The following is a 27,970-nucleotide window of genomic DNA, read 5'->3' as shown; positions in this document are numbered from 1 at the left end:
CGGAGGCTGGCACGGAGGCCAGAGGCAGAGGTCCTGCCCGGTGCTTCACGGACCAGGACGGACAGACGGACGAGCACGAGAAACTTATCCCCGCAGAGCGCTCCCGCCCGGCCCCGCTGGCGTCCCGGCGGGGAGGGTGCTCCGGGGGAGGAAGGATGCTCCGAAGGGGGGGGACTCTGCTTTTAAAAGGTGGCAAAACTTCCCGAAGAAAGCGAGCACCTGGGCAAACAGACACCCCAAATCTGCCCCCCCACCTCCGCCTTACCTTGCCGGCGGGGGATGCTCCTCCGCGGGGCGGCCGCGCAGCCGATGCACGAAGCCAGCAGCAGCAGCAGGGAGGCGAGGCGGCGGCAGGGGCAGAGGCAGGGTCCCGGCACCTCCATGTGCTCCGCAATCCCCCGCCGCCCCCCGGGCCGGGGGCTGGGGACCGGGGCCGGCGTCCCCCTGTGCTCGGCAACCGGGCGGGGAGCGGGGCTGGGGAGGGCGCGGCGGGGCTTTTACCGAGCCGGGAAGGGAAGCGGAGGAGGAGGAGGAGGAGGTGGAGGAGGAGGAGGAAGAGGAGGAGGAGGCGGCGGCTGGGTACGGCGCTTTGATGGGATTACAGCCCCCCCCCACCCCCGGGGCGGGCGGCGGCCCCGGACCGCCCCGAGCCCCCCGCAGGGAGCCCCCGGTGCCGCCCCCACTGGCCCTGCCCTCCCCCTGAGGTTGGGGTATCCTCGGCCCCCTCCCGGCCCCCGGCACCCCGGGATCGGCTGCCCCTTGCCCCGCTGTTGCTGATGCTCGGGTGGAGGGCTCCGGACTCGTTCCCCGGTTCCCCTGGGAGGGACGGCGCAGGGGTGGAATCCAAGCCCGGGGCAAGGCGGGGAGAGGATTCGGTGAGGAAGTTGTTGCTGAGTTAAGAGGATGAAGTGAGTTTAATCCCCGCAGATGGAGGCTGAGACCTATCCCGGCCACTCAGACTAATATAGAAACTCAGTGGAGATTGGAGGGGATGGAGGGAGGAAGGCAAGGGGAAGTCCTGGTATTCGAGGATCCCAGGAAAAAAACAGGAAGGAGCAGCCCAGAGCATCCCTTCAGAGCAATATAACGTTGGTGGGACAAAAACCAAAACCCAGTATCCCTTCTTCGAAATTTAGCAGACAGAGGGAAGGTGCAAGAAACTTCGCATTAGGCAGATGCAGGATTATCTGCCCCCCGCTTTAGGTCTCATCCTAATGTCGGTTAGTTAGAGATCAGTTTAAACCCCGAGACATCAGAGTTGTTATGTCTTCAGGGTTTGTGTGGGCTTTGTTTTGGAAATGAACCCATTTATTTGTTTTGCTCTTTGATAGCTGCGAGTGGTTTTGATGTCCATATAAATTATGCATATTTATACAGACCCTTTCTGAGTGTTATTAAATTCATAACACTAACACTGTTCAGTGCGTTCCATGCTCTAATTTTATGGCATGGAATAGGAAGGGGTGTGTGGGGAGGGGGTGATCAGAAGAAAAACTGTCTCTCTGCAGGAACAATGCTGAGACAGGAAAATATGGAAAGCTGTACCCTCTCAGGGTACGAGAGAAGACAAGGAAATGGTGATGAATGTCCTTTTGGACAAAAGATCAGAGGAAGGGAGTTGGAGCCCATATCCTTTAAAAACACTGTGAGAACCTCAAGAAGTTGTTTAAGGGGGAAATCAAAGTCCTCACCCGAGACAGTGGAGAGGACAGACCTTGTGTCCCCTGGGGCAAAGGCAAGGAGACAGAAACCTGGTCCTGGAAAGGGCAGTCTTGGAAAGATCCCCATAGGGAGAGCATGCTCAAGGCTGTAGGAATTACAGCTGAGGAATAGTTCTGTTAGCGTATTTGAGATGCCAGTGGTTTCTCTCTCACACCCTTATCAGCCTGCCTTGCAGGGCTGAAGGAATCAGTACATGCAGAAGAAGTGCAGGACCCATGGCAGGAATTCCCAGCTTGGTCACAGACTGAAATGTGTTGTGTGTCTGCACTTCACGAGGCAGAGAATGAACTCAGTTAGTGCTCCATATCTGCCCTGACATGGATTGCTAACTTGTTGGTAAAAAGGGCAAAGAGGTCATGGCAAGGCGTAGACAAAAGTTAAGTCTGTCCTTTATATATTGTCCAAGCAGTTGTTTGGCATTTGTACAGTATACTGTCACTGCTACTTCTGTGTTTCTTCTTCCTTGAACTCCATCCATCCTTCTTTCACTCCTCTTTCTCTAGTGTCTTCTTCCCTCTCACCCTCTTCTGGCAGCATTCATATCGGCCACTATTGTAGTTTGTCTTGTTTCTCACATACTCCTACCTACCAAAAGTAATCTGTGATAAAGTAATAGCTGGACATACTGAGGCCAAATTAATTATTACAAAAGTTCATACCTCTGAGTTTCAAGCTGTTGTCAGATTCAGACTGATTTTTTAATTTTAATTACAGCTTTGGAAGATTATCTCTGCAGCCATGCAAGCTGGAAGCTTGCCTTCTAGAAGGAAGTGGGATATTCAGTTTTGGGTTCGTGGACAGTTACTGTTGTGGAAAATCCTTCCAACAAAGGTAATCCACTGCAAGCTTATTGAATTTTCTCTAAAATAGAGAAAGATTCCCAGTGGCTTTCTCAATGGTAAGGTTTTACTCTGTCCTCATTGGCATAGTCACTGGTTGTCTTCCAGTAGCATACATGACTAACACTTGGCATAGATTTGTTATTGCAACCTCTCTCCAGAGGAAGACAAATCTTAGTGCAGTATCTAGAACTAAAACCTGGAATTAGATTTAAAAGATAAATATACACCTTGCTCACCCATCTCAGAGAAGATATGATGAGAGAAGCAAACCATGTACATCTGATGACCCTGAGCTTTGGAAGGAATTCCTTTGCCAGTTTCGAACCAGTTTCTGAGGTATATCACCCACTTACAGACAAAAACTTTGCCTTTACTGTGGAGGATTCTGCTGTGTCAGAGGGGTGCAGCTGTCAGGAATGACACACTGTGGTGGCATCGTTGCTTCTCCTTGTGCTCACCTGAACTTCTGTTTCATCTGAATTCAACTTTAACCAATGGTCTGTGATTGGATCCAGCTTTGGAGCCATCTCCATGACAGTGATGAGATTTTTTTTTTGCCATGAAGAGAATGTAGATGTGTAAACTACTCACTGTGTGCCTGGCTCACCAGTGTTTGCATATAGCTGACAAGGACTGAGACACAACCTTCTGAAGGTCCATAAGCCCAGGATTCTAGTGGTGGGAGTGGAAGTGGTTTTCCGTCATCATCTACTGAACATACTCCACCAAGAAGACTCTAACTAAACTAAGTCAGCACACTGATTTTGGTACATTAGACCTGTGTTCAGGTGAGATATTTCCTTTTTTTGTTCCATGCTGTACGTATGGGAGGGAACCAGGCTCCAGTCTGCATAGTTTCTTATTCTTGGAAGTAAGGGGATAAACACAGTGCACAGAGATTTTTCTCTCATATCTTTTCTCTAAGAGGGAACACATGGCCCATCTCTGTGCCCTAAAGGAACAGGAATGCAAGGAACGATGTCTGACGGAGCCTGAGCAGGCAGAAGAAACACTCATACTTCTGAGTACCCTGATGCTCTCTACATCTAGAACAGCTGACTCGCTTCAGCTTGCAATTGCATTACAGTGGTATGCCACATGTAATTTGCAAGTGCTGAAATCAAGAGACACCCCTGTTCTTTGAAGAAACAATAGATAAAAATAAAATGAACGTAAGGCACCAAATGTTCAAACATGGCAATAGATTCTCTTGCAGTTTTTGAAGGTCTGGAGTAACACGACTTTATTATTTTTGTGAACATCACAGTGGGCACATCAAGTCTCACGATGACAGAAAGTGTTTTTAGCAGTGACCTGGACCATTATTCATTCATAGCAAAATATATATATTAAATATATATATATTGCTATAAATTATATATATGTATACATGATACATATATATACATGATATATATATATACACAAATATATACAATTATTTTCAACAACTAATTTTACAATAAGTCACTGACGAAGCAGTTTGTTGTTAAAGGAACTAAAGCAGGATGTCAACCCGAAAACTATTTGGTAGAAGTGCAGGAAGTTAAGCGAGCTGACTGTGAGCTGCAGAGAATAGGAGTCTGGCCAGTGGGGTTAGCAAGCTTTTCCATTGTGATTCATGGGGAAACAAATATGTCTTTGCTTTAGGGCTTGTCTTCACTTGAAAGATATTTGGGATAAAAGGAGTGTATGAATTTATAGCATTTTCCAGAGTAACTCCATATGTGGACACATTTAGTCTGGAATAAGATTAAAAGAAAATCAGTGAAGAAGTCTTCTGAAATAGAAGTAAAGAAATGGAGGCATCTATGGTGAAATGGGAGATATTTCTAGACATTTTCATTATGGCAATGTAGGGCTAGGCTAAGGAAGTTAAGAATAATGTATGTGTACATTTTCATAATTATGAATTATGGATTTTTTTTCTCTTCAACTGAAGACTCAAAAATTTGGAGTTCTTCCTCTTTTTTTTCTTTTTTTTTCCTTAATAGTCTACAAATTTTGAAAAGATGAATTCTGAATACATAACATTATGTCAATTCAACCACTATATATTTTTGTCAGGAATTTTTCATAGATTCCTCTTAAAAGAAGTACATAAAACCCTCAGAGACCCTAGGAAATATTCACCATGCATACATAGTCTCTTGGACTTTACAAATGATAGAAAGTAAGAAAGGTTAACATAAAGCAAGCCAGTTCAGACACGGTGGCTGCATTTGCTGCTTATAGGTAAACTAGTCATTTATCTCACAGATTTTTTCTCCCATTCCTTCCAAACTGCAGCTTGTCTATTCCTTTTACTTATCTCTCCATTGTGATTAAAGTTTATGAAAGTTGCATTGGAACCTGCCAAATGAAATTCTGAGTGCATCACAATCCAAACAGGATGTTTTTATGTCATTCGCATAGAGATTCCTGTTTAAATTTTACCTCCTGACCTTCCAAGGTCTTCTCAGTATGCCAAGGTCATTGTACCTATTTTACCATTCTGCTACTAATTCCAGGATGAGATATTGACTATATCACCATATGTACATAATGATATATAGAATTATATAGATTTGAGGATCTTTTTATTGACTTTAGCAACTTGGCAAATTTATGGAAAACAGAAGAACCATTAACTTACCATTTTTTCAAATACAAAAATGATAAATGTAAATGTCAGTTAAAACCAGCAAACTTTATTTTAGCAGCTCATGTTTAGTTTTATAGCAATAACAAACAAATCACAGCAATTTGTATCTTATTATAATTCAATTAGAGAACAGTAATGTTTCATGAATATATATATTTGTTGCTTCTACTAATCATTACAATAAATAATTGCCTAACTGGTAAAAAAACAAATAAGTAATTCATTAGTTTGCAATATAATAGCTGTTTACATTTATTATTTCATTTATCACTTACATAATGTCATAGATGTGTGTAGAGTGCATATTACAATATGCCATCTAAAGTCATAACTCTTCGGCGTACAACTTCCCTCTAGCTTAACTAAGTAGCGTGTCTTGAATAGAATGATTTCAGATTTGTGCACAGGATAGCAATTGAGAGTATTTAAGAACACTTTTTGTTGTCCAGGGTACCAGAGAAGTCTCCAAGACATACACAGAGCGCCTCCAAAATTCATTTTTTTTCCAGAGGGGAAAGTGGCACTACAGCCAGCATACGGCTGAACTGTTCAGAAAGGGAGTTCAAGCTACCCTGCAAACTTTAGGAGTGATGGCTGTGGAAACACCAGTTTCCCTGCAGAGATGGTAGGCTTCCTTCTTAGGATATTAGTAGGAAACACATAGAGGCAAATGTAAATTTCAACTACTTTGAAATGGTGAAGGGATGAGTTTATCCTATTAGGTTCTTAACTTCTGACACCATCTACTTATTTTAGATATGGATCTGAACTGAGCCTTCTTGTTCTCTCCCTGATTATTTTCCATAAAACTATGGAGACTAGACTTAGTTAATTTGGGGAAGAAAAAAAGAAAGAAAAGAAAGAGAGAAAGGAAAAAAGGAAAAAAAAAAGAAAGAAAAAAAGAGAGAGAAACAGAGAGAGAGAGAGAGAGAGAGAGAGAGAGAGAGAGAGAAAGAAAGAAAGAAAGAAAGAAAGAAAGAAAGAAAGAAAGAAAGAAAGAAAGAAAGAAAGAAAGAAAGGAAGGAAGGAAGGAAGGAAGGAAGGAAGGAAGGAAGGAAGGAAAGAAAGAAAGAAAAAGAAAGAGAAAGAAAAGAGCACAAACCAAACTCTGCCTGCCATTTTTAATATAAAAATGATTATATATCAGAGACATACTACACTTTTGTAAGTGTTAAATGGTGAACATACAAAAACAAAGAAACATCATTGTTCTGTCTTTCCACTCTTAAATAAATATTTGCCACACATTTACTCACTATACTGGCAGTTTAAGCCCATTATACCTTCCTAGCATTCAGTCTTTCCTTCTTCCATTGCCTCTCATATAGATTGCCTGCGGCATAGCCAGAATTTCAGTTCGTGTGAACATCACATACATTTGCAAGGGATACAGAAAAAGGCTTCTACGGACCACATCTGCATCAGATGAGAGTCTTTACAGTCTTTTGTCCCTTGATTTCTTTATGCTCTCAGCTCTGCCCCCCAGCTTCCCTGCTTCCTACTGTATTCCAGGCTATTCTTATTAATCACATTTCACTGGTTACTTCTACTTTTTCAAGACTTACAAATTACAGCCAACACTGGTAGTTCTAGACACAGAAACAAATAGATAACATAAAAATCCTTGTTGTGCCCAAAACTTTAGACCATGCAGCAAGTAAATGCTGAGAATATGAGGAGCAATGGGAGGATTATGAGCAACAAGATTAATAGTTATAGGCCTGCAGTTACCTGGCCACTATAGGCCATCATGTTCCTTATTATCTCGCTCTTCAGCCCTCACTCCTTTTCAGTTTTTCCCATACACATTAATGATTATCACATTATTGATTATCATGTTATAAAGTGTTCTTTCCTAACATGCTATATATTTTTATTAGTCATAGGATGATGCTTTGCCAAGTATCAATAGTGTATTTATAATTAAGAATTAGTATGCATTATACCGTTAAAACAACAGTATTATACTGAATAAACATTAAATGCTCCTTTCTCCCACTTGTGGCCCCACTTTATTACTTTGTTTATAGTTTTAACTAAATATGATGAGCAGTGAGCACAATCACTCCTTTGTGCTGGGACTCCAAAAGTATGTTGTAGCCTATGTGCTGAAATACTGAAGTTTTATGCTCATTTTTATTATCATTCATTCATTATATCATTCATTATGCATGCTCATTTTTATAAATAGTTCTGTTCATTACTTGTATGGCAAATTATTTTACAGCACTTTGGCCATGGTTTATGATGCCAGTATGCTAAAAATGCTCAAATATAAGCTCCAAACATCTCCCATTCTTAACGAATTTAACCTCAGGATGGGCAGAACAATAAACACAAGGAGATATTTCATTTACAATAAGGCTAGCAACATGAGTAGCTTGTTGTTGTGGTTTAGCCCGGCTGGCAGTCAAACACCACACAGCCGTTCGCTCACCCTCCCCCCTCCCTCTCCGGGATGGGGGAGAGAAACGGGAAAAGTGAAGTCTGTGAGTTGAGATAAAGACAGTTTATTAAGACAGGGAAAAGAATAACAATAATAATAATAATAATAGTATTAATAGTAGTAATGTGTACGAAATAAGTGATGCACAATGCAATTGCTCACCACCCGTTGACCGATGCCCAGCCTATCCCCGAGCAGCCGGCCCCCCCCCTCCACCCCGGCTAGCCACCCCTATATATTGTTCAGCATGACGTCAGATGGTATGGAATACCCCTTTGGCCAGTTTGGGTCAGCTGTCCTGGGTCTGTCCCCTCCCAGCTCCTGCTGCATCCCTAGCCTGCTCGCTAGCAGGACAGAGAGAGGCTGAAAAGTCCTTGGCTTGGTGTAAGCACTGCTCTACAACAGTTAAAACATCAGCATGTTATCAGCACTCTTCTCATTCTAATCCAAAACATAGCACCCTGCCAGCTACTAGGAGGAAAATTAACTCTGTCCTAACTGAAACCAGGACACTTGTAAAAGGCAAATCTTACACTCGTAGTTTATAAGAAAGTTGCTGGGTTATTCTTTCTATCAGTGTTTTTCAAGGATTTATAGGTTCCAGTTTTAATAAGCGTTTTCCTTCTCCTTTTATCTCCTGTTGCTTGGTTTTGGTAAGGTGAAGAATTCATTGTTTTGAGCTCAGAAAACTCTTTATGTTGTCGCTTACTCAGCTCACAAAGAACCAACAGAAGCACAAAGACCCAAATTACAAAAATTTGTCACCTAAGGATCTAAGTATATTGTTATAAATCTCTCTCACCATTTCCTCTCAGGTCAATTATTTACAAGTTATGTTCATTGTGATTTAATGGAGCACATTCTTTTTGTTAGCAAATGAATTCTTGCCAGACTTGAGCCCTATGGTAAATGTAATGAAAAGCATCAGAAAGAAGAAATGAGCTCTTTTACAAACATAAGCATTATTTTAGACACTCACAAAACTTGCTTGCACCAAATATTACACATTCAGTATTTGGAAGTCTGGGAGGCATTGGGCAAATGATGCATTGCCCAATATAGGCTTATTTTCTTCTTTCTTTTCAGTTTATGATGATGATATAAAGAAAGATGAATGATCCACAGTGCTTTGGGGAGTTCAGAACATCATCTTTGCATTTGTTTTCCCATTGCAGTCTTACTGCTGCTCTCAAAAAAATATGACTTCAAAGAGTTACTTTCATTGTTTTTCTATTTAATGTAATATGTATGCTCTTCTTGTCCTCTCATGTGTCAATCTCACAGACCGGTACATAGCTTGTGTTTATAACATAATCTCCTGGGGATGTTTTCTCTGATTTCTTGATCAGGATATCAGAATGAGGAAAGAAAAGACAAATCACAAAGAACCTATCCAGATTTTACAAAGAACACCATAAATCTTTGGACTTGCATAGTTTATTTACAGTTAATAAGGGGAAGAGGTAATGGATTCTGCAGAAACAAGTCATGAGAAGTACCAGAATTCATGGCTTTTTCAAACTGGCTGTTAATTTCCATTCTGTTGGAAGGAGTACCCATACACTAGAGACAAGTGCTCTATTGTCTGCTTCTGCTTTACGTGCAGAAGGAATATCATTCTCATTAATCTCTTCTAGGGAAAAACGAAGATTGAAGGGGAGAATACTGCTCCCATTTTATCACTCCCTTCTTATGCTGATGTCATTTCTTTGAGGCAAAGGGCAGCAAGAACAAATGTATGCAGCTTCATTTTCCTTACTCATTTGTAGGACCTATTCACTAATCCATTGTGCCCCAAGGAATTACCTATTTTCCACTTCATGTTCTGAAATTCACCACTTGGGCTTGCAGGAAAGAGTGGTAATGGGTGAATTTGCAGAAGGAATTATGTTCCTAGCAAGGCCATTGAAGGAGAAATGGAAGACCATAAGATCTTCTGGTCTAGTCTTTTCTCTTCTCTAGAACAGACTCCGGCAGTCTCTTCTGCCCCTTCCACAGGGTGCTGTTGTGCTGGAGGAAATAGACAAAATTTGAAGAAGTTGAATTTTCTTTCTAAGTTGGAGAATCAAGGGAAAAACTTCAAAATGAGCAACAAGTACTTTGTGGGAGCTCAGTCATATTCCTGAAGTCTCCATTTTTGAACATGAGATCAACCCGTATGCAACATACTCCATCACACACCAGCTCACCTCCAAGACCTGACATTAAAAAAAACTTCTAGGCATCACATGGTCTCCCAGCTTGCATGAATGTGAAAGATAAGAGGTCTCCTACTATTTTTTTTTCACTGATTCATCTCAGATGTTCCTCCTATGTCTCTTCCCAAAGATCACTGAGAAGTTTGTTTGCCACAGATTAATTCATTCTGTCAGAAAGACAAAGGGAATACTGTAGAGGTAACTCCAGCCATCTTCAATTTGATAAGCCTTTAAGGAGCTTTTGAAAAATCATAAAACTTTAAAAAGATCCTTAAAAGTAGTTTTTCATGTTTGCCCTAACAGAGTAATAATACTTTAAAAATAGCAGGTAGCAAGATCCAATCAATATGCCATTAAGATACTGGCAGCACTAGGGTAGGATTACACAGTTAAGAAATTAAGAAACCCTTAACTTTTCCAATTTCGGCCAAGCAAACACAAGAAAGTTGCATTATTTATTTCATAAGACTAACTTAAATAATCTTATCCTTCTCTTGGCATCAGAAAAGCCCCTTACATATGTAAATATGAAACTAGTGAGTTAATGATAAGAGATGAGGAGGCTCTAGGGAGGCCTTATTGCTCTCTCCAACTCCCTGAAAGGAAGGTGTGGGGAGCTGGGGGTCGGCCTCTTCACACAGATAACTACTGACAGGACTATAAGGAATGGCCTCAAGTTGCACCAAGGAAAGTTCAGGTTGGAAATTAGGAGACATTTCTTCTCAGAAAGAGCAGTCAGGCATTGGAACGGGTTGCCCAGGGAGGTGGTGGAGTCACCGTCCCTGGGGATGTTTAAGGAAAGGTTGTGGTGCTTAGGGACATGGTTTAGTGGGTAACATTGGTGGTAGGAAGATAGTTGGACCAGATGATCTTGGTGAGGTCTTTTCCAATCCTAATGATTCTATGATTCTATGATAATGAGACACCCAGTTTATCACAAAGTCATGGTTCATATTCTTTGGGCCAAAAGATGTTTTACAAAATATATATAGTACTTCTTCTTGCTTTATCTGCATAGGTTAATACCAATTTCAGCAAATTCCTGAGGGAAAAATTTATATGTGGTTATTAAACGGTTGTTTGCACGCAATTGCTGGCAAATGAACAGACCAGGCTGTTAATATATAGGAGCCAGGAGATTCTTTGTTTCCCGTATAGCATAAGACCACTAACAAACCTTTGAGTAGCCATTTAGCAGAAGATTGTATGGGCTAGGAAAAAACATCATCCAGCTTCACTTTTATTCATAATGACTATGTACTGGATTCATGTTTCAGGTCTCGACAGTTATTAGAAGTTGCAAAACACTATGTGGAAAATGGTGCTGGTCTGTGCACCATTTCCAAAGATCAGGGTACCATTTTGCTAGTTTAATCATAAGTTTGAAGCTGGTTGATGTTTTTGTTTTAGTTTTTGTTTTTGTTTTTTTAACAGACCAGCTGTACTCATATTGTGTGCAATACCCAGTCTAGTGTATTTAAATCTACATGAAGTATTGGTTAGCTGTGCTGCCCTCTGGCCTGTTTGTTTGTCTCAATTTCCTTTGATTCAACCTTTGAAATACAAGGCCAGAGGTTTTCCACCACAGGTGTCTAATGCCAAGGATCAGTTTTGAGGCATGAACTTCTACTCAATTTTCCCATCATGGTGTGGGGTACTGGGGTGTATGACAGTGTGCTACTGCTTCCATATGCATCTTGAGCTCATTTTCCACAAAACCTAACAGCCCAGTTTCACTGTTGAGCTTCCTAATCTTAGCTTCGCTGCTGCCCACTGCTGAGAAACATGGCATGCTAAGTGCAGGGGTACAGTTACTGTGAAAGAGTGGTTTTAAACTCAAAGTTATGTTTGGAATTCCAGAAGAAGAACGTGCAGTCTCTTCCCAGTATCACACTGCTGCCTATCCCTGTCCTGCACAACAGACCATGATGCCACAGAACAGAGCTGAAAACTTTCTCACCAAGTGAAGATATGAGGACAGACATGATAAGCCAGCTGTCCCCTCTTCCGGCTCATCACCTTGAACCTGCTGATTTATTCTCTGAGAGAATGGATATAAACGTATTTTCAGCTTGTACTTTGAACGTCGGTTCTTCCTTTCTCTGAATTAGTATTTGTTATTATTGATCTAATGTGAATAAGACACATTGTTTGTAACTCAGAGCACATAGTTCTGCAGACTTTATTAATGCAATAGCCTTACTGGGCTTGATCCAAAGTTAGTGCAGTCAATGGAAAGACTTGTAGTGACTTCAGTGGACTCTGCATTTGTCAAGTGGATGTTAAGTATTTGGGGCATAATTTATGGCACCCCTCTGACTGTGGCAACATGAAGCTGCAACCGTTCTGCTCCTATTGCAGTTGAAAAGAAAGGGCAGCTGCTGTAATATAGAAACTTCCCTTCCCATTTTCTGATCTATGCACATATGTAGCTACCTAAAAGTATGAAGGTCTCTGAACTACTTTGCTCTCAACACAGCAGCTAGCAAAACTCTGTAGTCTTATTAAGTCCAGAAATCTCACATGGACACTGGAAAAAGAACCAATGAAATTTACTTCCTAATAAAAAGTTAAAGAGCAACAAATTATGCTTCAGCTTATCAAGACGAGAGAGAGAGAGAGAAGAAGAAGAAGCTTATGATCTGAGCTTCTATACACTGCCCAGTTCAGTTCTTCTGGTGTACATGCTACAGATTAATAGGCTCTCCTATACGCTGTAAAATCTGCACAGATATGCAACAAGCACAGTAAAGTCAGCTGAACTAAGTCAGCTGTAATACTGACTAAAATAAAAGATTAAAGGGGATTTTTTTTTTTTTTAAGACTGCATATTACAAGAACTGAGAGGGACTTCCTTACAATATGACACATATTTTCAAAAATACTTTGTTTTACAATACTCAATAATATAATCATTTCATTGGTAATGTTGAATTTTTTTCCATGTGTTCTTTTCAGAAACACATCTGCAGGTGGATTGTGTAGTGCCTGCTTTCTGCTTGTACAAACAGTATGTGTACTAGATGTCATATGGATACTTAATCACAGAATATCCCACTTTGGAAGAGACCCACAAGGAATAACAAGTCCAACTCCTGGCTCCACACGGGAGCACCCAAAAACAAACCAAGTGTCTAAGAGCACTGTCCAAACAGTTCTTGAACTCCGGCAGCTCAGTGCCATGACCACTGACCTGGGAAGCCTGTACCTGTGCCTGACCACCGTCTGGGAGCAGAACCTTTCCCTTACACCCAGCCCGACCCTCTCCTGTCCCAGCTCCATGCCGTTCCCTCGGGTCCTGTCGCTGTCACCAACGAGCAGAGCTCAGCACCTGCACCTCCGCTCCCCTCATGAGGGAGCTGCAGGCTGCCATGAGCCCTCCCCTCAGCCTACTCTTTTTGGGCCTCTGGCAAAGGACCTCAGCCGCTCCTCATACATCCTCCCCTCTAGACCCTTCACCTTTTTCATAGCCCTCCTTTGGACACTCTCTAACTGTTTTCTCTCTTTCTTATACTGTGGCACACAGACCTGCACACAGTACTGGAGGTGAGGCCGCACCAGCGCAGAGCAGAGCAGGACAATCCCTTCCCTTGACCAGCTAGCAATGCTGTGCCTGATGCACCCCAGAGTGCGGTTGGCCCTTATGGATGCCAGGGCACGCTGCTGGCTCACGTTGAACTGTTGACAGGAACCCCCAGACCCCTTTCTGTGGTGCTGCTCTCTAGCTTCTTATCCCCCAGTCTGTATGTATAGCCATGGTTGACCCAACTCAGGAACAGAATCTGACACTTGCTCTTGTTAAACTTCATATTGTTGGTGACTGCTCAGCCCTCTGACTTGTCAAGATCTCCCTGTAAGCCTTCTCTTCCACTGAGGGACTCAACAGCTCCTCCCAGTTCTAGTGTTGTCCACAAACATATCTCATATGCATTTGAGTCCTGTATCCAAGTCATTTATGAAAACATTAAAGACAACTGGCCCCAAAATTGAGCACTGCAGACCACACTAGTGACTACCCACTAGCCTGTTGTTACCCCATTTACTAGAACCCTTTGAACCTGATCCATCAAACAATCATTTACCCATCTTATTATGTATTTTTCTAGCTGTAAGTTCGACATTTTGTCCAGAAGGATACTGTGATACAGTATCGAAAGCTCTGCTAAAATCCAAAAAGATAACATCAGCCTAATCAGATTTTCTGCTAAATTAGAGTTGATACCCAGGAATCCTAGAAAAAGTCAATAAGTTCTTAAATTTTGCCCAGACAAAAGTCCCAGACCGAACAAGAAAATACAGACAGTTGGTTGCCTTAACTATATCTAGTAACAGTCTACTTCACATTTATGTTCTAGTAAGTGATTAGTTCTATCAAAAATTAGATAAATGACCTTCTTTGAAGAAGGAAGTAAATACAGACTTTTACAAAGCTTGAAAAATGAAAATACAACAGCTTATACCCAGAATAATCTATCCATGTCTAACTATGTCGGTGGAGTTATTCTAGATTTACACTACCATTTTTCAGTTCAGAATCAGTCTCAAAAAGAGCAGTGACAAAGAGCATATAAATAACTACAGACTAAGCACAATAAACTGAGCTATTTTTCAGTATTTTAATTACTAAGTGGCAGTATTATACTCTTCTTAATTTTTATTATTTTTATTTTTTACAAAAGGATGCTTCACATAAATGAGTCAAATCTCATGGCCACTGGGTGCAAGAATTCTAAGGATGTTGTTAAGAGGAGATAGTGAGTCACATTTTGCTATATAACTCTCCAGTTCGTGGCTTCATCTAAACCTGCAATAGCAACAAATACCACAGATGTATTTGTTTGGCAGCTACCTTTCCTGATGTCAGCATTGCTGCTGCTGCTGAACAGACAGATGGCCAGTAAGGATATAAGTGTATGTCCTCTGTATATGAACCATGCTGTCTTTTGTAATATATTAACATCTGTTTAACCGGGATTCAGTGCACGCTCTGCAAGTTTGCTTATGACACCAAGCAGTGTGGTGTGACTGACACCGCTGGAGGGAAGGGATGCCATCCAGAGGGACCTGGGCAGGCTTAAGAGGTGGGCCTGAGAACATCATGGAGTTCAACAAGGCTAAGTGCAAAGTCCTGCATCCGGGCTGTGACAATCCCAAGCACAAAGGCTGGGTGAAGAATGGATTGAGACCAGCCCTGAGAAGGACTTGAGGGGTGTTGGTTGATGAGAAGCTCAATGTGAGCTGGCAATGTGCTCTTGTTGCCCAGAAAGCCAATGCTGTCCTGGGCTGCATCAAAAGCAGTATGGCCAGCAGGGCGAGGGAGGGGATTGTTCCCCTCTGCTCTGCTCTTGTGAGACCCCACCTGGAGTCCTGCATCCAGCTCTGGGGCCCCCAGCACAAGAAGGACATGGACCTGTTGGAGCGAGTCCAGAGGAGGGCCATGAGGATGATCAGAGGGCTGGAGCACCTCTCCAGGCTGAGGTAGGTGAGGCTGTTCAGCCTGGAGAAGGGTCTGGAGAGACCTTGTAGGCTCCCTCCGGTACCTAAAGGGGGCTTACAGGAAAGATGGGGAGGGACTCTTTACTGGGGGTGGAGTGATAGAACAAGGGGGAATGGCTTTAAACTAAAGAAGGGTAGACGTAGATTAGATATTTGGAAGAAATTCTTTACTGTGAAGGTGGTGAGGCACTGGCACAAGTTGCCCAGAGAAACTGTGGATGCCCCATCCCTGGGAGTGTTCAAGGCCAGGCTGGATGGGGCCTTGGGTAACATGGTGTAGTGGGAGGTGTCCCTGCCCATGGCAGGGGGGTTGGAATTTGATGATCTTTAAGATCCCTTCCAATGCAAACCATTCAGTGATTCTATGACTCTATGATTAAGCCAGATCCTCTGTAGGTTTATGCCAGGACAGCTCCCTGGAGACCACATCAACTTCAGAAAACAAACAAACAAAGAAACAAACAAACAAAAAAACAGTATTCTGCAGTGACCAGGGGTTTGAACTCAGCACATTAGCCTACAGCAATGTGGGGAGTAGAAATCAACAGCATACACATGAAATAATATTTTGGTGTTTATGTTGCTTGTTTTTTCCAAACTTTTCCTCAAAATCCTCAACGTTTCTTTTCTCAGCTCGTCGAGGTCAAAGGCAATGATGACCATGTCTTCTTAATATTTAAAAGTATTCTAATGTTCTAGTGTGATATTTAACATTACAAACTATTTTGACTTTTTACTTTACAGAGAAAAGATATATGCGTGTTTGTTCTCCCTTCACCTACCTTCAGAAAAAGAGGAATAATTATTTTCAGAAGAAAGAAATACGAACTTAAGCCCATAAAACTTGTCAGATCTTTACAGGCTTCCAGATGCACTTTGTTAACAGAAATAGTAGATAGAGGCTTGCAACCGTTGTATCACATCTGTGAGGCATCATGCTGGTTCTTGGATGAAGCCAATTTAAAATGTATTGAACCCTGTTTTGCTGATGGCATAATGAGGTCTCTTCCCCCAAGAATATTGTTCTACAGCTTTCTGGGAAACATTTTTCTTTACTTCTATTTGTGTAAGTAAGTTGTGCTATTTTCTGTTGAGAGAGACACTTGGATCTGTCTGATGCTGTTCTCTTTACATGCAATAAAATTCCAGTTATTCCAGGGTCACTGTTCTAACCTCCCTGTCCAACAAGCTGTATATGCCTCCCTCTTCCATAGCCTGTCAGTTCCTCCAGATCTTGATTAAACAGATCTGTTGGGTGTTGCCCATGTGGCACATAATTAGGAGCCTAACGTGGTTTCATCTTCATTTGAAGAGGTATTGCATCAATATTTACTGCCGAAAACCAATACTGTAACCTTTCCACTCGCTATTAAGCTGATACTAACTTGAAGCAGACTTTACTTCTAAAATAACTACTATTTTATGTCCAGCTCAACCAGAAAGCTGCAGCAGAAGGAGGGTGTTTACAGTGCCCTGCCTCCTCTGATCTCCCCAGGATGCTCTGGCATTGCACCACCCTTCACTCCAAGCTGCAGCTCATAGCCGTACTGCAACACCACTCGCTGCCAGAGCCCAGAACCCACACCAGAAAACCCACAGCTCGCCCACAAACACATCCACATGATAGTAAACTGTTCTGCAGTCATGCCCCAAACTTTGAAGTAGTTGAGATAGTGTAGACATCTGTAACCACATGGCAGGACTATGACCTTCAAGTGTGATAGACTTGGTGTCACTATGGCTGTGGCAATCCTTCCAGACATGCTCAGCAGCTGGTTATAATCACATGCTGTAACCATTTCTCTTGCTATTTGCAAACCTATTGTTTATGAGTGCTAGAGAAACAAAAAGCAAAATTGTTTTAGGGGATAAAAATATTGTCTAGTTGTCTTCTTCTGAGCAAGAAGGATTTCAAACGAAAAATGGGATGCAGTGGGAGTATGGGCTCATGTACACTTATGTGTACCCAGGCATGTTATAAGCATTTAAATTTGCTACCTATGTTCCATGTACACAAGATAGTTTGTATGTCATGCAGAGCGATTAGTAGTGAAACTATAAACAGAACTTTTCAATTAGCTGCAGCAGGAGCCTCAGAAATCAGAATGCCAGAGTGTGTGGGTCTCTGAAAGCTGGAGGGGATTGTTTCTGTCTATTTATTTTCTGGTGTGACATGCTGCTTGAGAACCAAATCATCACAGCCTCAATTTAGTGGGCCAAGTAAATAAAAAGACATCCTTCTGCTACCATGAAAAGGAAAGTTGTGCCCTGCTTATTTAAGAAAAGTGGCAGCAAGAGAATGGAAGAAAATGAGTTGCTCCCATTCCTGAGCATACCAGCCACTACAGAGTGTTGATGGCAGACAGAGGAAAGAATTACACAGAGAAGATACAGATACATGCTTTTCCAGAACACAGAGAGGAGCAGGAAGTAAGGCTATAGTCTACACTTTGATCTCCACCCAAGGTGCTGCTCCTCCTCCTGTCCAGGTCAGTTCACACTGTAGATTCACAATCCAGCCCTAGGGGACTGCTCTCTTTTCCTGGGTTTGATGGGTCAGCTAGTCTCTGTCATGGAAAATCTTGGAGAGGATCAAAAGGTTGGAAAACTCTGAGGAAATAAACCCCAGAAAATACACAGGACAGCAAGGGAAAATGCAAATGGATAATCAGCAAAATTGTTGGACAGCTGCAGGCACCTGGGACATTTGCCTTTTCAAAAGCAGTTCTCATAAGCAAAGGGACTGACCCATCCACTCGCTCCTATCCATGTAAATAAACTAATGGGTAAAGTTACAGTTTTCCCTCTCCCTTGTGGTCTGGCACCACTGGTAGGTTTAGCTGATGTTGTCTTTCATCCTGACCTCCAGCCCAGATGGATGTGCAACACGCAACCAAGTCTGAGATATAAACTACCCACTGCGATGGCTGCTCCTCCCGTGCTACGGGCAGAGAAAGGATGAGCAGAGATGGGATACCACAGCTAAATTTTCCCTTTTGAACTGAAGGGATTGCTAAAGAGAAATATGTCTATACCAGCAGTGGCAGTAGGGTTCCTCTCTTTCTCCCCAGAACAAGGGAGAACCAGGACTTTGATTAGACATCAATTTAGCCATGTTAATTTTGCCTTACTTGTATGATATCTCACCTGGAAGACAGTCTCCATTTCATCCATTAGAAGTCTGTGTATCTCGATTATTACTGTTTGGTGAAAATGGGTGTATTTTCGGCTGGTGGAGATGTGCAATGGATCACTTCTAGTGACTGAATGACACGATCTTCAATGTAACAAGTTAATCTATTAAATAGTGAAAACTGTCACTGCAAAGCAAGATTAATATGCACAGTTGCTAAAATAGCACATGCACATATGCCTAATTAACGATTTGCATGGCCAATGCACAGTCAAGGTAATTCCATACCCACCATGAATCGCAAGGAGAAAAGAAAATAAAAAATACCAGTGAGGGATGCATGCAAGAAAATGGTTCTAGCATTCACAACATAATACTATAGTTACACTTATGTGGTATTTATCACCCAGAGAGTCAGAAAATGCTTGTCAGAGAGAAGTGAAAGACAGTCAGTTTAACGTGGTCTATAAACACAGACACTGTACAAACAGACGATTTAAAAAAAAAAAAAAAAAAAAAAAAAGCAAAAGTTGAAGGGAAAATCCACTCTGTTTGCAAGGCAAAGATGGAAGTACTTGGGTACAGTCCTGAAATGTGCTCAGCATAATCATAAACAGGAAGATTTGAGAGGCACATTTGAAAAGAGGATGCAACCTGATAGACAGAGGAAGTGAGTGCCAGGTGGGGCAGGACCAGTGAAGAGCAAACTCCAGGGCAAATGTGTGCAGGGTATTTAAGGTCAGAGGACATCGAACAAGACCAGGAAGCATGCTAGAAAGAAGCAGATTCATTCTGAATTAGATTTAAAGATAGGAAGTGAAAGATGAGAGTAAAGAAACCAGCTCAGAACTACAGTTCTCTTCAAAAAGCTACAGGGGCTCTGGATCTCTCAATTTTTAAAGGAAACATTTAAAGGAAACCATAAACCTGAATATCAGAGTGACTTAAGGTGTGGAATTAATATATATTTCAGCAAAGAAAAGGAATACGTGCAGTGCAGTGAATTAATACTTCTCTCACTTTCCATTAAAGATTTTGTTAGAAGTGATTTTTTTTGCTTGCTGAAGAGAGCAGCATCCAGCAGTTCAAGTGAGATCGATCTGGATGGGAAGAGAGAGTGGCTTGTTTGGGGTAGGAGAAGGGGATTATTAACCACCCAAACATGAGCAATTTTGGTACAGTGAAAGGCTCAGTGCCACTCTACACCATAATACTCAGTAGAGATACAACAGACTCTTTGTGGGAACCTTTTCTAACGTTGCTTATGCACCGATCTAATAACAGCTTTTGTAGTACGCCATTTTCTGGGCTCCCATTTTACTCTCACTTTTTTCCTGGGTAGGAAGCACCAGACAGCTGTGTTGCTTCAACAACAAACCAGAAACCAATTGGTCACCGGGGGCTGCTGTCTCACTGTGCTGCTGCCTGGTCTGGAGAGGATGGAAAAGATTTTACCTTTCTATGATGAAGTCCACCCTGTTTGTTTGTCAGCTTACCCTACTTTTTCATGTCCATTGTAAAGCTCCAGCTCCTGGAGTTATGCAATTTTATTTATTTATAAAGGATTTCATTTTAAAACACATTTGCTCTAGTTTCAAGCAGAGGAAAAAAATGTTATGCACAAGTCCTGAGGAATCCAACAGCAATCGGTGAGAAGCAAAACAATTATTTGGGGTATTTTTCACATGATTTTTAAGTCAGTATTATTATTTTTGAACGTTCATAGTCCCTCCTGCCTAGTCCCTCTTTGAGGGCAGTCATAAAGAAGAGTAAGGAGAAACACCTCCAGCACTGTTTATACCCCTTTACAGCCCAGCAAAGGCTGCAGCAGCCTCACCTTATGCTATATAAATGAGTTTAATGGTGTTTTACATTGTAACAGAAAAAATGCATTTTAAATGAATTAGCCTGGTAAAAATATTGGATATGCAAAAGCAACACACCACCAACTAGAAAAAAAAATCTTTAAAATCAATGTTGAATTTTTAAGTTGTCTTTTTTTTCTTTTCTTGGAAACACTCACTAGTTGTCTTCTGCATAAGACATATAAGTAGTGCCACCTGGAGGAGAGCGTAACTGGCAGATCTCAACACCAGAGCTATCTTAATGTAAACTGAGTTTTCCAGTTCTTCATCTTTGATCAAGTAAAACACCCAGCAAGATATTTATTTTAATAGTAGCTGTAAGGCCAGTCTCAGATTACTTGTCCTGGTAAACTTTAATAGCTGTCTTTCTCTGGCTGCAAATGAAATCTAAAATCTGTACAGATAACCCCATAATTTAATACATATTTCTAGATTTAAAAATGCCTTTAAATTTATTTTCTACTTATAGATTCTCTGTGTGTTCCTCAAGAAGTTTAGTAACTTTCTCATTGTAAATTAGTGTTTGAAGAAGCATCTTGAAATGTGTAAAGTAGTGCAGATCATCCTTAAATGTGAAATGATCTTTCTTGCTTCACCAGTACTTGAAATGACTTTTTAGCATGCTGACAGTGACAGGTTCTGCATGAGAAGAGCAAAATGAATACTCTTTGAATACGACAGCCACATACAAACTTATACTGGGGAGGAAGTGGGGGTTCGCAAAAGCACTGAAACCTGCTGAGTAGGTTCTGCCCTATGCAGTACAACTCAGTGCTTACCAGCCAGTCAGGAGCCTTTTTGGCTTCACAAGGAGCTGTTTGCACCATCAGTCATTGAAAGAGAATGAGCGAGGAAGACTGAGGGTGTCCAAGTGCTACAACACACATGTGCAACGGAGCCCTGAGAGCTGCCTGGCACCTGCACACCTGCTTTCACTCACAGGGCATGATGACAGCAAAGTGCTGAAAAATGAACCTTCTTCTACTCCCTGAGAAAATGAGAAGTTACCTCAGGGTACCTGCAGCAACTGTCAACTCCGTTTGCTTCTTGGTGTATTCCAGGATAGCAGTCTTTATTTTCTACTCGGCCACCACCATCAACTGCTACTAATAAAGAATAAAAATAAGGTCCAGACGTGTGATTTCATGCTGTGACAGTGCAAAACCTGCAAACCAGCACCTGAAGGAAAGAGGCACATGGTCCCAGGGGAAATCTGGGTTCTCCTACGCACTAGAGAGTCAATACTGGTTTCTTGGCTGTAGTGGTCAGTGAAGCATGATATATGGGGCCATACTGTGCTTTCCTATCAGCGCGCTCAGGTTTAGTGGGCATGGAGCCAAAGAGCAGGGTGGGGAAAGGAGTTAGAGATCAAAGCCTAAATGAGGAGGGATGAGGGAGGAACACAATGCAGGATATGGGAAAAAGAGCAGCAGTGGCTGTGGGGCAGAAACTGTGAGAGACAGCTCAGAAGAAAACTGATTTCCAGGGAGGGATCAGCGGAACAATCCCACACTGTGTATAACAGCCTCTGCTGTCCTGTGCCCAGCCAGCACTTCTCTCCTGTCCTTGTGAACCACCCTCTTCCAAAGTCTGATGTCCCAGTAAGCACATGGCTGCAGAGCCACTTTACAAAGGGAGAGAAACTTCTTGTTGCCACTGTGGTTCCGGCACCGTGGTTTGTGCTCACCACATGGAGGCCATGGGTGAGAAGTGAGCTGGGCTTCCCAAAGGGCTGCAGGCACAAGCACAAAAGCGTTGACCTGCATGGGTTCAAGGACGGAGAAAGAGCACTAGCTGCCTGTGCTGTGGGCTGTGCCTGCTGCAGGTGCCAGAGCAGCGTGGTGGGAGTGGGCTGGAAAGCCACGTTTGATGGCTGTCCACATTTCTTTGCTAAGTCAGGACCAGGGAGAGGTGAGGAACAGGACAGTGTGGTTTGGGAAGGGCTGAGTTAGCCTGTAAATTAATTATTTATTTTTAAAATAGACAGCCCTTGTGCAGTCCTTACTACAAGTGTAAACCCAGTATCTCACTGTCACCACTGAGGCTGGGACAGTGATTTAAAGCATGGCAGAGCTCTGTCTGGCAACCACTACCAGCTTTGTCTTGCTGTTGCTTATCTCAGGGGTGTCCTTAACACATCCAGATGAAACACGTTGTTCCTCCAGATGAAAAACATCATTTAAGGTTAAATTTTGAATCTCTAGCTATGAAAGAGTTTGGAGCACCTGACCTATGAAGAAAGGTTGAGAGGCTTCTCTAGGCTATTTAGCCTAGAGAAGGCTTCAGGGAGACCTCATAGCAGCCTACAAGAAAGGTGGTAGGGTCTCTTTATCAGGGGCTGTAGTGGCAGGACAAGGGAGAATGGCTTTAAACTAGGATAGGGTAGATTTAAATCAGATATTATGAAGAAATTATTTACTATGAGGGCAATGGATGTCCCTGCCCATGGCAGAGCGGTTGGAACTGGGTGGGCCTTAAGATCCTTTCCAACCAAAACCATTACATGACTCTATGAAAAAGGAGCAGTATGAGACCAGTTTACTATATCAGACATCATAGCTGAGCTCCTAAGTTTAGCAAGCTTAGTATTAGCTCTGGATCCAGCACTAGGAGACTGAGTTCATCTGGAGCATGTATTCTTTTCACCTCAAGAAAGCCTTCAGAAAGTCAGACTCAGCACAGAGAAGTTATGGTCTTGAAGGGAGAGATGAAATCTATTAGCCATTACTGCTATGACACAGATGAGGAATTCAGCTCCAACTACAGCACCTTGGAACATGCTATAAAGGAGAACCTCTTTGGACTTTCTTCTAAGAAAAAAAAGTAGGCTACCATAAATGTTCTAAGCTACCTCACCTGGTAATGGGTGGAAGCCCTATACATTGGCACAGTAAATGCTACAACGAACTGTGCAAAACAGTTTTGATTCTTGTCCTTTCTGAGGCAAAAATCAGGATATTTTTATTCTTAACACTGTTTTGGATCTTGCTCATAAAAGCTTGGAAAATGCAGAAAATGTGCAGTATGAAATAACACTGTACAGACTAGAGTTTATTCTTCCTTCTAGCCATTCAATTTTCTCAAATACCTGCCTCAGCTTTATTCTCAAAAGTCAAGTAGATGAATTCATACGGAAGAGAGTTTTGTGCATTTGCTAATATAAAGAATTCCCTTCCCTGGGAAAATATAAATGTTGAGAAAATACTTCAATTTTCCAAAACAACATTTTGAAACTAACCAAAATACTTCATTTTAAAATGTCAATGCTTATTTTGGAATTGCTGTTTTAACTCAGGCTGTCATTTAAATACCACTGTACAAGGAAACATCAATTTAAAGTAAAATGTTTCAGTCCAAAGTTGCATTTCTGGAGGAGGATTAATAGCAACTAGAGGGAAAGATTTACCCTTCAAGGACAGATTTATCAGTATCAGTCCAAAATTTGATGGTATCATTGCAAACCTCGGAAAACTTTGCAGACTCAGAATCATGTTATTACTTACCAGTGTGGTTCAGCACAGTGTTTGAGCATCACCTGGCTCACTAAGCAAGATGATGCTGGGTGTGAAGATTCCACCATTCTCTTAAATTCAGGCCATCAAAGTCTGAATTCATAAGTGATGAACAATTAACAGAGCAATTGAATTTAAATTGCTAGAAAAACTTATGTGTTAAAACTTATTAGGAAAAAACTTATTAGGAATTAATCAGAAGGGTGAGCCTAGGAATATGTTCTACTTGTCCGTTTTATTACAACACTTCCATTTCTGCTTTACCTTCCTCTACCCTAGAAATGAACTCTTTACTCTTTTTTCTTTTTTTTTTTCACTGAAGTATTCATGCTATATAAATCTCATCTGTCTCATATGTGTTATTCCACTGTATTTTTATATACTAGATTCCTCAATTCCCACATACAGTAGGTAAGACAGAGACAGAAGAGTGAATCCTATCCACAGAGAAACTTTCTTTGAGTGCAAAGGGCCAGGAAGCTGTGGGTGGTATAATTGTGTAAATAATTTAAAAAGTAAAGAAAATAGATATGTAATGCAATAGCTGAACATATACTTGCTGTCACAGATGGTTAATATTTTTCTTTAAGAGAATGAAGTTAGTTTTATTCTCCCTGCAAGCTAAGTTAAAAACACACACACACAAAGACACACGCAGAAGCCTATGATAGCAAAAAAGGATGCATTTCCTACATTCTTAGTACTGGTTCCAGCTGACTAACCCAACCATTGGTCATGTCCTTGACCAATTTTCCTTGAATTTCCAGTCATTTAAATACACTTTGCTAACAACTAGTGTAACTACTGGCACCAGGATGTGAAAAGTAGTTTCAATACCTGAGGCAACATCTGCTCTCTCTCCTCATCCTGCTGCTCCCCCAAAAATACAGGGCATGAGCCTGGGTCGTCAATTCTGTGCCCCAGAAAGCTCCTGCCCTCCTGCACACGGATGCAGGGAGGCTGAATTTGTTGCTGTGTGCAGCTGCCTCTACAGTGTGACGATGAGCAACAAAGAAAAATGTACATAGAAAGCCCAGCCTCCAGAAACTAAAGTCTCTTTGACAGACCAGGACACCCAGTGGGCTTTTGGACATACAGGACAGATGGCTCTTTCTTATTCAGCCTGAAGGAGTCCAGCAGCTGAGTGAAGGCAACACATGAACACAGCAAACCAGGACTCCTGAGGTGGTCCCCTGCTGCCACGATTTGTCCTCTTCAGTCATCATCAAGCAAGTATCTCCATAGACACCTGTACTGTGGTCTAGCATAGCCTACTAGAATATTTCATAGAATCATAGAATCATTAAAGTTGGAAAAGACCTTCAAGATCATCAGGTCCAACCATCACCCTACCACCAATATTACCCACTAAACCATGTCCCTGAGCACCACATCCAACCTTTCCTTAAACACCCCCAGGGATGGTCACTCCACCACTTCCCTGGGCAACCTGTTCCAATGCCTGACTGCTCTTTCTGAGAAGAAAAGTCTCCCGATTTCCAACCTAAACCTCCCCTAGTGCAATTTGAGGCCATTTTATCTAGTCCTATTGCTAGTTATCTGTGAGAAGAGGCTGACCCACAATTCCCCACAACTTTCTTTCAGGCAGTGGTAGAGAGCAATAAGGTCTCCCCTGAGCCTCCTCTTCTCCAGGCCGAGCAACCCCAGTTCCCTCAGCCACTCCTCATAGGACTTGTGTTCCAGGCCCTTCACCAGCTTCTCTGCATACACTCCAGGGCCTCAATGTCTTTCTGGTAGTGAGAGGCCCAAAACTGAACACAGTACTCGAGGTGTGGCCTCACTAGAGCAGAGTACAGGGGAATGATAACCTCCCTGGTCCTGCTGGCTGCACTATTCCTGATACAAGCCAGGATGCCACTGGACTTCTTGGCCACCTGGACACACTGCTGGCTCATGTTCAGGTAAGCATCGACCAACACTCCCAGATCCCTTTCCTCTGCACAGCTTTCCAGCCACTCTGCCCCAAGCCTGTAGCGCTGCATGGGGTTGTTGTGGCCAAAGTGCAGGACCCGGCTCTTAACCATGTTGAACCTCATCCCACTGGCCTCTGCCCATCAATCCAACCCGTCCAGATTCTCCTGCAGGGCCTTCCTACCCTCTAGAAGATCAACACTTCTCCCCAACTTCATATTGCCTGTAAACTTACTAAGGGTGCACTCAATACCCTCATCCAAATCATCAGTAAAGATATTAAAGAGGATGGGCCCCAACACCAACTCCTGGAGAACACCACTGGTGACCGGTTGCCAGCTGGATTTCACTCCGTTCACCACCACTCTCTGGGCCCAGCCACCCAGCCAGTTTTTAACTCAGCCAAGAGTGTATCTGTCCAAAACATCGGCTGACAGCTTCTCCAGGAAAATACTAGGGGAGACCATGTCAAAGACTTTCCTGAAGTCTAGGTAGACTACATCAATGGCCTTTCATTCATCCACTAGTCGAGTTACCCGGTCATAGAAGGAGATGAGGTTGGTGAGGCAGGACTTGCCTTTCATGAACCCATGCTGACTGGGCCTGATCTCCTGGTTGTCCCACATATGCTGTGTGATTCCATTCAAGATGGCATCACCTTTCCTGGCACCGAGGTCAGACTGACAGTCTGACAGGCTCCCCAAGTCCTCCTTACGACCATTCTTGTAGATGGGTGTCACATTGACAAGTCTCCAGTCACCCAGGACCTCTCCGGATGGCCATGACCACTGATAGATGATAATAGAACCTCAGCCTTTTCTTTATCCTCAGTAGTCATGTTCCCTCCTGCATCCTTACGATTAGTATATTTGTGAAAGCTTTTTTTTGTTTTTCTTAACCATAGTGGCCAGGTTGAGATTATGTTGGGCTTTGGCCTTCCTGATTTTTTCTATGCATATGCTGGCTACTTTCTGTACTCTCCCCGAGTTGACTGTCCCTTCTCCCACATTTCTCACATGGAAAGTGAGTCATCAAATTCTAACAAGAATTCAGGAGCATTTCTTATGAAGAATGGTCCCTCTGAAGACTTCTGTCTCAATCTCCTGCCCTGGCTTAGAGAAAAAATAAGGAGACTCCCAAATACGTTTCTCTTCTCACATGATTTATGCAGCTCTGGTGCAGAGGCAAAAGCAATTTCTGTGGGACAGGTGCCGAAACCTGTTGTCAGATGTGGGCATTATATTATACCCCCGCATATAGCATGGATCAATCACTTTTGCTGAGAAAGGCACTTCTGCACAGCTCTATATCCTGCTATCCATCTAGAGCCAATTTCTCAGAAATCACTGCAGAGGCATTATTCAGTGATCTTTCCTCCTACAGCACAGGGCTTCTCTACTGCAGAAGGATCAAAAGGTGTGCTGTATCTGATTTACTATGTCCTAAATAGGATAGACATACATTCTTTTCATGTCAGAACACTTCCTGTAATGCATTTTTGGGGCAACAGCTCTATCTGAACAGGTCTTTGCAAGCTGAGTTTAGCTGTTTCAAGATTTGGGCTCCATATCTAAGAACTAAGGTTTGTTCTCAGTCTGACTTTCCATGCCCCACTCCCCTTTCCGCTGTCTCCTATAGTTGGTAAAATGCATAGTGTTGTTCTGTTAAACAGCTCCTGCACACAGTCTGACTTTGTGTTCTGTACATCCATAGGCATTGCACGATGAGAGGGGGCATTGTGCTGCCAAGAGCTGCTGGCTGGAAAAATACTTCTGATCATGTGTAGTGCTATTGTTGTTCAATATCACTGCTTGATCAGCAAAGCTGTATCCTAAATTCTGCTATAATATTCAAGGGAAATACATATTTCAGCTAAATCCCTGATGACTTAAGAGCTGGTGAGTGACAGAGTCCTGTACAAGAAGCAAAGTTAACCTCCTTCTAAGGAAATAATGCACTGGAAGGTCTAGAAGAATTCAGAACTTTAATTTCCTTTTCTGTGAACATCATGTCAGTGCTGAGAAGGCATTTACCTAGGGCAGTCTAAGACTGACTAAGCCTGTAGAAATGTCTTCTGTGAGAGATGGGGAAAAGACAGCAGCTGATCATAGCAATGGGCTCAGGAAGCCAGTGGGGGTTCAGAAGGGCAGTGGAGCACAAAGACAAAGAAGCTGCGAGGC

At 42.4% G+C, this 27,970-nt stretch overlaps 1 protein-coding gene and 1 long non-coding RNA gene across 4 annotated transcripts in view; both read right to left on the bottom strand.

Annotated features, from left to right (window-relative positions):
• The window catches only part of EGFLAM (EGF like, fibronectin type III and laminin G domains), an 86,514-nt gene extending 85,936 nt beyond the window's left edge, over positions 1-578 (bottom strand). Inside the window, exon 1 of one of the 2 annotated variants that reach the window (XM_040539894.1) lies at positions 266-578. In XM_040539894.1, the coding sequence (XP_040395828.1) occupies positions 266-383 (118 nt within the window). In that variant the 5' untranslated portion in view covers positions 384-578. The remainder of the gene's footprint in view (positions 1-265) is intronic. The other variant, XM_040539893.1, reaches the window with a different exon arrangement.
• Positions 579-8,172: 7,594 nt separating this feature from the next.
• Positions 8,173-27,970, bottom strand: part of LOC121061286 — a 137,651-nt gene continuing 117,853 nt past the window's right edge. For both annotated transcript variants that reach the window (XR_005815026.1, XR_005815028.1), the window contains one exon: positions 8,173-9,664. This is a non-coding gene — a long non-coding RNA (uncharacterized LOC121061286). The remainder of the gene's footprint in view (positions 9,665-27,970) is intronic.

This window comes from Cygnus olor, chromosome Z, assembly GCF_009769625.2.
Source record: "Cygnus olor isolate bCygOlo1 chromosome Z, bCygOlo1.pri.v2, whole genome shotgun sequence".
Taxonomy (NCBI): domain Eukaryota; kingdom Metazoa; phylum Chordata; class Aves; order Anseriformes; family Anatidae; genus Cygnus; species Cygnus olor.
This window is presented reverse-complemented; position numbering and strand designations above follow the sequence as displayed.